The 12,480-nt window shown below is 32.2% G+C and overlaps 1 protein-coding gene across 2 annotated transcripts in view; it reads right to left on the bottom strand.

Moving 5' to 3' along the window:
* The window catches only part of LOC117177842 (activin receptor type-1-like), a 123,908-nt gene extending 118,003 nt beyond the window's left edge, over window positions 1-5,905 (bottom strand). For both annotated transcript variants that reach the window (XM_033368828.1, XM_033368826.1), the window contains exon 1: window positions 5,755-5,905. In XM_033368828.1, coding sequence (XP_033224719.1) covers window positions 5,755-5,815 — 61 coding nt within the window. In that variant the 5' untranslated portion in view covers window positions 5,816-5,905. The remainder of the gene's footprint in view (window positions 1-5,754) is intronic.
* Window positions 5,906-12,480: the final 6,575 nt, after the last annotated feature.

Raw genomic sequence — 12,480 nt, forward strand, 5'->3', positions numbered from 1 at the left:
AACAACGTGTGTATATTTCGTGGTTATGTGTGATACAATTCTCCCGAGCGTTACTTCCAAACTACACAATATTTTTGGCCGAAAACTTTGGACTTACAAATGAACATAGTAACTAATTTCCCGAAACTAACCTTGTTTGCAGGCAATTAAAAAAGTTTATTTTATAAATAATTTCCAAATTATCGGAAAGGCAGAGATGAAAAATGACGTAACCTCAAAAAAATGCACATGCATAAAATTTTTATTTAGCACAATAATTTTTTTATGTTATTATCCCTAAAAAAAGAGTCCATGGACGTCCGTATCCGATTGACCACACGACGAAGTATCACATGCCCTTAATTATGATTATGCTCGTGTATTTAATACAATGTATATTTTGATTCGTTAGGTAGTAAGGCTTAGTACTCAACTTTTTTAAAGTCTATAATAAAGAGGGAACTGGCTAAAAAACATTGAACTAAATTACGTAAGAGTTTTAATTGTTGATTGATTATGGGTCTAATATTCAACATGACTTCTCTTAAGGTACCCATCACAAATTTGTGTGATATTTCAATTTAAAACTCTGCGTTAAGTGACAAAAACTTATGTGATCTCCTACTGAATTATATCAGAGAATATTATGTGATTGAATAGGATCAAAAGGCAATAGTGGAAAAAAAACATTGCGCTACTTTATCCCTACTTTCAAAAAGAATTGAAGGTCTTACTTTTATAAGAAAATCAAATTTGAATTTATTCACAGTAAGTGGCTACTTACGGAACTGACAATATCTTTAAGCTTATCAAAGTTTGGTAGACGAACTCTAGAAGACGTCGAATATGGCTCTAAATCGACGAAAAAAATGAAGGCGCAAACCATTCTAGAACGCTATTCTGAGTTTGAAATTCAACATGCTTTTCTTAGTCAATTAAGAATCACTGTTAAAATAAAATTGGCAAATAAAATAAGTCGACTTTTAGATGATAGGGACGAACATGACAATAAGCTAGTGTAATTAAATTTACCGATGATGAAGCTCTGACACTTATCGAAGACGCCAAACTTTCTAAACTAAAAAGTATGTGCCAATGTGGCATCAGACAAAAGCTCATATAAACAAAAGCTTCCACATGTCATGGAATCTGATGAAAGCATTCTAATAACCTCAATGATACTCATTAGATTAGAATAAGGAAAAAACCCTTACTCTGGGTTTACAAAATTATGTATACCATTATCATATAAATATGCTCAAGGAAACCCTGCTTTAAGCAGATCTGTGATAGACCGCATAAAGGGAGAAATAAATCTTCTGCCCTAAATTTGCATTCAGCAGGTTTAGGTGTCAGGTAGATCATAAAATTCTGTTAACTATGCTGGATAGTAAAGTAGCACAGAACCTTAACAAAACACCAAGCGCAGCAACTTGCCATTTGTACAAAGAGAACCCTTCAGAAATAAATGATCCAGTCAAAGTGAAGCAGAAACATGTCATTGAGGAGGATTATCAACTTTTCTTTCGCCACTCCATGCTAAATTACGTTGCATGACGCTTATTTCAACCATTACCTATCGTTTAGATTTTTGCAATTGGCAAGCGAAAATAACGGAACAAAAAAAAGCCAATAAGAGCTGCCAAAATAAGGATCCAGAAAGATTTTCGAAGCGAGATAGGGCTAATAATAAATGCTCCTAAGCATGGAGCAGGCAATTCAAATGACAGAAATTAAGCACGGGGGTATTCCGGGATCTTGAACTAACAGCAAGGATCGGTTGACAAATTTTCTTAAATGTAAATCACTGACAAGATAGTTTGTATAGAATAAGAAGAAAGAACAATTCTTTTTGGCCCATAAATGTCGATAACAGACATTTTTTATATAATTCATTGAACAAAATTATAAACAAATATCGGTTGACAAATTTTCTTCAATTAAAATCGCTGACAAGATAGCTTTACAGGATAAGAAAAAACGATTATTTTTTGCCCATAAATGCCGATTATAGGAATTTGTTTATACAATTTGTTTAAAAAATAGAAACAAAAATCAAGTGACAAATTTTTCCTGATCAGGTGTCATTTTATGATAGTCAGGCAATTTTAACGCACAATTATACTTTGCAAACGAACAATTCATGATTTTTGCTACATGTTAATATAATTTGTTTATAACAATCAACTTAACAAGTCAACAATTTTTTTATTCATGCACCCCTGTGCATCAAATTCAAGCACCCTACAAGTTATTTTGAGCCCCGTTTTTACATTTCACCCTACTCTGACTGTGGCTCTCAACCGGCGGCTTCTACATTAGGGTAGGGTGGGCGAGATGAGCATAGGGGGTAAGATGAGTCACTTAATTTCCTCGTAGGTTATCATTTATTTTGTAAATGTTTTTTGTATTAATATCAGGAAAAATATGATCAAACTTCTTTTTTGGAAATTTTTCGTTTAATGTTGAATAAATCTGGAAAAAACGAAAGTAAAAATGTTAAGACCTGTATTCTGCTATTTTGCATTTGTTTAGAAGGTTCAAGAATCGCGCAAAATAACATATTAGATGTTTTTCCAGTGGTTATTTAGATAGCTGATTTATTAGACCTTAAGTTTTCAACAGATTTATATACAGTTGTAAAACCGAAATAGGGGGAAATTTTATTTGAATAAAGTGTCACATGGGGCGGAATGAGCCACTGCTCTGAGGCGGAATGAGCCACCTCTTCCTGTGCATTAACCTAAACTCTTCGTGTAGCAGTCAGTACGTTAGGATGCAATGTTTGATATTATCAGATTGTGCAGGGTTTTAATTATAGTGTAAATGTATAAAAAACTAATCTTGTCGATAAAAATGCTCAAAAAAAGTATGACAGCAGCACTGTTATAGTTATGATAAAATAATATGAAATGCTGTCAACCAGAAGAGAGATCACTGTTTTTCTGTGTGTATTTCGTAAATATCTTTGTTTGAAAACTCGTAAAATTGTTTAAAAATAAGAAAAACATTGTTGTGATTTAAAAATACGGCAGACATTTAAAAAACGGTTTAATATCCCAATATATACGAAATTCAGTGTCATGCAGTAATTGTAGTAGACCAGTCTAGTATTTGAGAGTTTACGTATTGTAGAATTTATCTTTTGCTGAGACCATGTACATTGTTAAGTTGAAAAATTGCCATATTTCTTTCTGTAATACAATTATTAAAAGGTATGTGGATATAAATCGGTTTTCTATTTACTCTTTGTAGTGTTCGCTATGGTAGAGGTCAGGATCAAAGATTGCATCATTTTGAAGTTAAATATTTTAAATTTTCCGTTCAATTTTGGAAAGGTTTGTTTCCGATTTAATATACTCTAACTTAACATAACTTTTAATTATAAATAATATATAATAAGTAATTTAATTGAGTGACCCATTTCGCCCCAATGCCTGGCTCATCCCGCCCCATGCATGAGGCGATATGAGCCAAGCGCACTAGTTCTTTATTTTCGTTTCTAATTTGGCATATACTTCTTTAGTTACGTTTATCTTGGCAAAATTTTAATTAAAAATGTTTGTAGAATACATATAACGTTTTACTTTCGAAAAATTAACTAGCAGATTTTAAATACTGACGTGAAAAGGACAACTATGCTCATCTCGCCCCGGCTTACCCTATGCTAGAGTGGTACATTTAAACGGAATCGTGTATGAACTTATGACCACTGCGTATCGAATTCTTGCATGTGAATATTAGATTTAAAAAAACTTTCGAATGATTTGCGGTAGATTCCCTGTCAACGCTTCCCCCCACCCACATAGTTTGTCTTGTTTTTCCTCGATTATGCTTTCGGTGACCGAACGCGTTTTCGTTTGGAAAGCTTTGTCTCCCAGACAATTACGTTCAATGGATAACGTAACCACTAGTAAATTACTACTTGCACAATTTTTAATACTTTGACGTTAGAAACATTAAAAAAGGTTCCCTTCCTAGCAACTTTTTTTTGCGGCACTTTCTAGCTTCACAAAGATAAATTACGTCCTGATTTCACCATTCGTAGTAAAATGTAACGCCGCGTTGGATTCATCGCATTTTTTAGTTTCCGGAAGCAAATTCCAAATTAATAAAAAGTTAACCATACAAACGGTTGAAATATACTTTACAAACCTACTCATGTGCACCCCCACTCATTCCCACTAATGGTTAGTCTTACGGATAATTCCTTCGTAATAGACAGTTCTTTAATTTTACGGTTTTAGCCTTTTCTGGAATTTATTGTATCTGAAAGGCGACTGATACACGTTAGATTCTACTATAGACGAGAAAATTGTAAAAATACACATTTAAAAATAGTAAAATTTAGAGCATTATTTTACTTTTTTCTCAAATTTGTTGACTGAAATTTGTTCATAAAAGTTTTCTTTATATTCATAAATGTTTTAAAAATTTTCCCATCGCATCTTGCATAAACAATAATGCTCTAAACTTGACTCTTCTTAAATATTCCAGATGCCTACAATTTTCTCGCCGATAGTAAACAATTTTCTTCTTTAAAAAGCTATTCGAGTGATTAAAAATATCTGTGAATAATAAAAAAAAAACCCCGCATGTTTTGTTAACAATTAGACTCCATACATATTTAATTTAGTATAAATATCATAAACAAATTTCCTAAAGTAAGGTGGAGCAACGTACGTAGTGTTAATAATTTGAAGAAAAATTTAAAAATGGAGAGTTGGGTTAGCGACGGCCAACTACTGTAAATAACTGCCCGCCCGGTACGTGACGAATACAAAAGGAACATTATATTACCGTCGCACCACTCTTAAAAGGACCACTAAAAGGACCTTGAAAAGGACCCAAATCTCTTAGACTATCTCTCAGACTAAATTGTTTCAAATCGACTCTGCTTATAGTCTCAAATGGGCCACGTTATTTCGCCTGAGAATACTCTGAGATTTCTATCGGTAGGGCTCTGCTTGTTATTTATGATCGAATTCTTATTTCAATTTCAGCATCTCTGCTTGTTACTTATGATCACATTTTTATTTCAATTTTGGAAAGGACATTTTAAAGCCTTTAGAACATCTAACCGAGTTACCTGGACCTTTATATATATCTAGTGTCTGCGGAGAACTTTTCAGAGCCTTGAGAATCTCTAGCATACACTCGAATTCTATCGGTAGGGTATACATGAATTTCCAACCAATTTTTGAATTTTTAAAGAACTTTTCAAACAAAAAGGTGGATTAGCCACCAAGAAGATAAATACTGTACCACAAAAGACAAAGTTTAAACAAAATACAAAAACTTTCAACCAAACAGCAAAATTTTCTTGTAATGAAGATAAATGCATGGAAGTTCAATTTTCAGTTAAAAAACAACATTTTCGAACCAAAAGGAAATGCATTTTTTTTAAATAATTATATTTTTGAACACAGAAATTAATATTTAACTAAAATAATTCTACGTTTACAAATCATATGAGATTTTCAGTAAAATACACAACAAAATGTTTGACAATAAACTAGTTTTTTTCTACAGAAATGACCATTAGTGCGCGCGTAGTGCTGACAACGTTCTAATATCCTTAAAAAATGTATGCAAGCAATGAAAGAAAAGAATAAATCAAATTAAAAGGAGAGAAAGGACTTGAGGGTGCAGGATAGCATGCAAAATTTAGGCAAAAAATTTCAAACCAGCATAAAATTGTCGCCAAAAACTCAACGCCAGTAAGTAAATCTTCTTATATTATTAACCGCAGACGATATTTAAAAACTACTTTACCTGGACAAATTTTAAATGTCAACAGCAGCACAAAATGCGCGATAAATACAGCATCAGCCATTTCTTATAGCGTCAAAACAATAAACTAAGGTTATAATCATGAATCCAGCGTCACTGTTTACTTGTGTAACTACGAAGTATTACGAGCGGCACGCCTAGGGGGAGATCATGATCCAACAAACCATGTTCCAATCCACGAAGGTCTAGCCACTAGCCACGCGCAAGTAAAAAAAATGCAGCCAATCAGCAACGATACCAGCTACGCCGCCATGTTGAAGAAGTGATCAGGAACTTCAAATAGGTGAAATGAACGAATGAAAGATTTCCCACTTCTCTTAAGAATAAAAGTATATGCAAATTCAATGATTTTGAGTTAAAAGTTTATTTCATATGCAACTATAAAAAGCATCTTTTTTATTAAGTTATAGAATACTGAAATTCTATCTTTTAAACTTCGAATTACGTGAATAAGAAACAAAGCGTAGTAGTGCTAAACCAGATCTCCAGCATGCTTACGAAAATGTATTTATTGCATACAAAAGTCTTCAAACAATGAATACACGTTGTATTAAAAGGATTTAGATCCATCATCATGGATATTTCTTCAAAATATTATGTTTTATTGGAAAAAATAATTTACTTTTGTAGGCGTTTTAAGGGTCTTGGTTCAATTCGATTTTGAATTTTTTGGATAGGTATGGCACTGATTCCATATATATTTTTTCCAAAGGATTTGTGAACGAAAGAAAGAAAACTTGTCGAATATCCGGGGTTTTGCGAGATCCTCGGATCAATAAAATGTTGAAAAATTACAAAATTTCTTGAGGAAATGATTATTTTCCCGACAAATTTGAATTTTGCGAAAGACATAAATCAGCGGGTAGCAGACGGCAGCATTTGAACGGTTAGATGATTTGCTAATTTATTTGCTTACTCACAATTCTGACATAATAGAAGAATTCTAGAGACCAAACGATGTTCCAAATACCCCTCCGGATGCTAAGAGAACAGAAAAGTTTATGCATGGGGCTTGTTTTGATGCAGGTGGCAAATTTTTTTTAATTGCAAGTTATAATTATTTAAATTATTAAAGTATCTATTGATCTTGTTAAGTGAAGGACTTTAGCGTTAAGACTTGTGAAGGTAAAATAGTGCATAATAAAAGTGGTAAGAATATTGAAATTATAGAACATTATTATTTTTGAAATCGTACATTAGATTGAAGAATACTGTTTTTTTCCAACAGATTGAAACATTTTTTATCGTAATAAAGCCTTTATATTTAAAAATAGAATCGATCTGGTTGCCTAAGATCGCGTCAATTTGACAAACTTTCTCACTCGCACACTTTTGAATGTATAGGAAGAGGACAACTGCACACGAAAATTTAAGATCTTCCTGTAATGTACCTAGCACTTACGGTAATGTTTCTATTGCCAAGTGGCAATAGGACAGGCGAGGCCTGTCCAGAGAGGGGAGTTCGACTCAAAGACCACATGTCTGAGCCTTGAGAATCGTCATAACTGCACGAAAAGCGATTTGGGACTTTAACCCCACCATCAACCTTTACTCGCTGCCGGAAAGGCTTCGTCATGGAGAACAGACATGAGGAGACCAAACTAGTGGAACTGAAAATGATCACTTTTCTGTTGCTAGAAGTACGCACATACACATGTGCAAAATCACACTCACCTATAGTTCAAAAATTCCCGAGCGTAACGTGCCAACCGCACTTTAAAAAAATATGACCGCCGATGTGAATGCGAGTCAAATGTAAATAAATAATGATTGAACTATTAATAGTCTGTGAATAAAGGCAAGGATGTTAACCCATTAAGTCCTAAAATGAAGAAATTTCTCTCTTACGTTTCAGATTGAATAATTTTATAAAAAAACGCAAAGAATTTACTGTAAAATACTCTTTTCTACTATTTTCGGGTATGCTCAACACGATACAATGATTTAAAAACGGAAAATATTCATTTTCAATTAATAATTAACAAATTTAAAAAATGCCTTTTTTTAAGCAATTTTTTTATTCAATCAAAAAATAGAGGGGAAAGGAATTTTTTTACCGTCGCAAATGTGCACAAAATGTCTCTCGCGCTTATATCTCCGAATAGCTCTCATACATGTCCGCTTAGCATCCACCACCTCGCAGTACCACAGGTGATGGATGCTAAGCGGACATAAATGAGAGCCGCCACCTCGCAGTACCACAGGTGGTGGATGATAAGCGGACACAAATGAGAGCTATGCAGAGATATAAGCGCGAGAGGATATAAGTCGGAGAGGATATAAACGCGGATCTACTGTACTTCAATTATTATGCTTCAGCTTCAGTGTTACACAGCAGAGTCATGTAAAATTGTATATCAGTAAACATTAACTTTTAATTTTATAAAAATAATATCAGTGAATCACTCAATCGTTGGGAATAAACGATATTTCACTCACTGCATTGGATTTTGGGGTGAAAATGACGTAAGATAGCAATAAAATGATTTTTTATAATCTTAATATCATGATTTTACCTATTTAGCACTAAATATTTTTATTTTGTTTAAAAATAAACTGTTCAAATAGAGACTAACTAGAGGTACTCTCCACTGATTGGAAAAAAATCGGAAAGAAGTAGGAGAAAGGGACATTTGGAAATAATCGGAAAGATTCTTGGGACAGCTCGACGTTCGGAAAGAAACAGAAGTAAATTTCACATAACCCTTTCCGAATCTCTTTCCAAAATCTTTCCGATCCCTTTCCGAATTCTTTCCGAATCTTTCCAAAGCGGCCCTTCCGATTCCTTCATTTTTTCCGGCAGGGCAGCGTGTATAAAAACAAAACCATTATGTTTAGATTAACTTTAAAATCCCAAGAAAATTGCAAGCTGAACAAAATCACAATCATTATTTTCCAAAGACCCTGAACTATACTGTCACTCCGAATAAAAACATCAAAAACCCTCAACTCTCACCGCCAGCTCGTATAAAAAGAAATATTATGTCTGGTAACTTAAAAAGCCAAAGGAAGTTGCAAATTGTAAAAAATCATAAACATCATTCTCAAAAGACCCTTGTGATGTAACGAATTCATATTTTAGCACACAAGAAATTTTATACATATTTAGCGATTCACTTCCGAAATAGAGATTGGCTAGCAAGAATTCGCGCTCAAATTTCTGGAAACGTGGCAAACGGATTGTCACGTGCTATTATGTAACTTAGATGATTGGTGAGTCGCCAGAAGTAATTATGAAGAGTGGGAAGGTAATATATCGTTATATCGTTAAACGCGCCAAGTGTTCGCATCAAATTTATAACAATTCTAAAACGCTTTTAACCACGTTTGTGCGAAGCAATGTATCTATCTACATAAGGTATATATTAATTAATTCCGGAAAATATTTTTTTCTTCGTAATTTTGTTTTTTGAATGGACGGTTAGAAAAATCTAAATCTTAAATGTTTTCAGCCTAGTTTTTTATTTTAAATAATGCAACACTTGAAAATGACGCTTAGACTCTTCAACAGTGGCAACAGTTACAAAAAAATGTTAGTTGAAAAAAATGGTGCATAAAAAAATACAAATTGATTAATCACGCTTTAATAGGATGCTTAGTTTTTGTTTTATTCGAGAAAAACAACATAAAAAGTAAAAAAAAAATGAACTTTTGGGGCAAAAGACACAAACTACGAAAAAAAATAAATGGACGAAATTTATTCACCCACAAAAGAGCTCCAAATTCGTTACTAATAATTTTTTATGTAACGCGTTATATTTATTTTAAACTTCGTTTTAATTTTTTTTTAAACATTGAAAATAAAAAATTATTTTTTTTCAATAACAGAATAGATAATTTATAGAAGGCGAACTCTTTAAATTATAAAAACAAGACAGTGAAAATATGTCTGTTTCAATACCCAAACATATAATGAATTGTTATCACATAAATTGGTTTAAACGATACATTTTTCAGGGTAGCTGAGAATAAAATTTAGAGCAAAATAAGGAACAAAAATATTAAATAATTCATTATAAATAAAATTTAAACTTTATTTTCAATAACTGAATAAAAAATCCCGGGCCGAGATACAAAAATAAATTTAATTTATATTTGATATTATAATGTTGAACGTAATGTAGAAAAGTTCGCATTTTGGAAAAAATTGAGGGCGAAGCACAAAATACGTGATGAGAATGTGTTCGTTAAAGTCGAAGGAGCTTTAGCAAAAGAAAATTCGAAATCACCAATTTACAGTTTTGTCGATGCTTTGACCGTTAATTTTTAAAAATTTGTGCACAAATGTGGGGAAGTATAAAGACCGAGCATGCAGTGTGAAATAAATACATTATCGAGCGCAAAGTGCAAGAACCAAAAGTCGCGCACCTTAGACCCGCTGCAACTTGAAAGCCATATAGACTGCAAATTTTCAAGTATTTTTGCCGCGAAGATTTAAGCCTTGATTTAAATAAGTAACTCATAATAACAGCATTGAAAATTAAGAAAAATGCTAAAATTATAATAAAATAATTATTATTATCGTAATGTATAGCAAAATATAGTAATATTTTACAATTTCCAAAATAATGAAATATATCCTTTGATCCGAACTCTTGAAATGTAAGCTAATAACTTGTTTTAGAGAAAATTTTCACTAATAAGTAGTCATTTTAATATAAAAATTGAGTTTAAGCTTAACAATTATTAAATTATTAAATACAGGCGATAATTAGTACAGATTTGGTAATAAATTTATTATATATTATATTTGTAAGCGAAAATGGAGTCATACTTTTTACATAAATAAGTTGATCTGGAAACTCCATCAAGGTACTTATAGGCTCCATAGAATGTTAAAATATGTAAAAAATCAATATATTAGCAGACGCTGATAAAAAATGCATTTAGGTGTCCTATACAGTTTTAATCAATAAATATATTGTGGATTGCATCGGAAACAAATGAATTTAAAATTCCGTAATTAAATTGATTATAGGAGTACAAGGAGTACAAGTGTAAATCGTGGATATGATTGGATGTTCTTTTCATTCTTTCCATTGCAATCTAACATATATTTATTTGTTTAAACAATATAATCTTCTTGGGGCACCTTGGCATGGCCTAGAAGGCGCCAATCAAGGGGGCGCAGCCGGGAAACCCCGGCTGCGCCCCCATGCCAGTCCGCCACTGCTCTTCAATCATTTTACTCTCGGCTGCAGAATCCATGATCTATTCATCATAAGGGCGACTCACCAACAAAGCGATAAGTAAAAGCGTTTGATAATCATCCACATTATTTTTAATTCGCATTTCTGAGTTCACCACTTTATACTCGTTCGATCATTTTATTTATGTCTTTTATACCTGTGAATTGTAAATATTTTAATTCACATGATTCGTATCCGAATTGGAGTGATGCGTGTTTATGTGTGAATATCGAATATAATATTTAATGTTGTGTTAAAATTTTGAATTGAAAATCGCATTCTTTATTTACAATACAGATATCGTTAATCGTAACGTTTTTCTGTCTCATTTCTCTCTCTGATAACTAATTTATTCGCTCGTTTGCCTTTTCCTTAATTAAGTCGTCTGCTTTCTTAATCGTTCTCTTTATATTTAATTCGTTTTTTAAATAATAACAGTATGAATATCAGTCTATTCAACATATGTTTTAAATGCTGGTGAAACATATTTTAAAATTTCAAAGTTTGAATTTAAATGAACAATAATGAAAGTGTATTGTTACACCCTGAACTATACAGTTACTCAGAATAAAAACATAAAAAACCTCAAACCTCACCGTCAGCGCGTATAAAAATAAAACCATTATGTCTAAAATAAATAAAGAACCACAAGAAAATTGCAAATTGAAAAAAATCACAAACATTCCCGGTAATAAGCGTTGAATTCAGAAAAATTAAGAATTCGTATTCCTAGGAATACGAGATTTTTCCTCCGTCTAAAAATCCCTCAACGGAAACAGAAAAAGTGTAAATCCTATTCCTCTCAATCGACTTAGTAAAATTTAAAGAAAGCATTTATTCAATTTATTGTTCATTATTAAATCGCTTTATCACTTATAAATTGGAAAAATGTTCAAATTTATACTTATTTGTATTTTAATAATTTATTTAAGGCCATGTGACGAGTATAACAACTGGTCAAGTCAGCCCTAGGATCAATATTTTCTCACCAATATTGAAAAATAAAAGTTAAAATAACGCGGAAATTCTTTTCGGGAAATGTTAATAAATATTCAAGGATCGTTTGTGGCCTTGCAAATAGTTAGGGGAAGAAAAAAGTTTATTAATGAAAATAATGATTATCGATGGATGCATTTAAACTTTACAGCAGAAGTTTGACTTCTAGCTTTCTCTGTCAGTAATCATGCAATCTGTTTTACCCACAGACCCGTAGAAGTTCAAAGTTGTCTACTCTCTGTGATAGTGCTGCTTCCACACAGTTGATACGTATGTTAGACCAGATTTATTTATTTGCATTTCAAGTGGAAACATTAGTTTTTGTATTATTTTATGTTTTTTGACTTATCTTTTTCTAAACTCGTCAAACTATTCTCATAATATGAGATATCCCAGAAAATTGCTAATAAAATGCAAAATAAAGTATTATTTTTAATGGAAAACTTCATTCTATGTTTCCGAAGTATAAATTTACTGCTATTTAGATATATTTAGTTTTTGCAGTAGTCACAAACACTTTTGT

This window comes from Belonocnema kinseyi, chromosome 8, assembly GCF_010883055.1.
Source record: "Belonocnema kinseyi isolate 2016_QV_RU_SX_M_011 chromosome 8, B_treatae_v1, whole genome shotgun sequence".
Taxonomy (NCBI): domain Eukaryota; kingdom Metazoa; phylum Arthropoda; class Insecta; order Hymenoptera; family Cynipidae; genus Belonocnema; species Belonocnema kinseyi.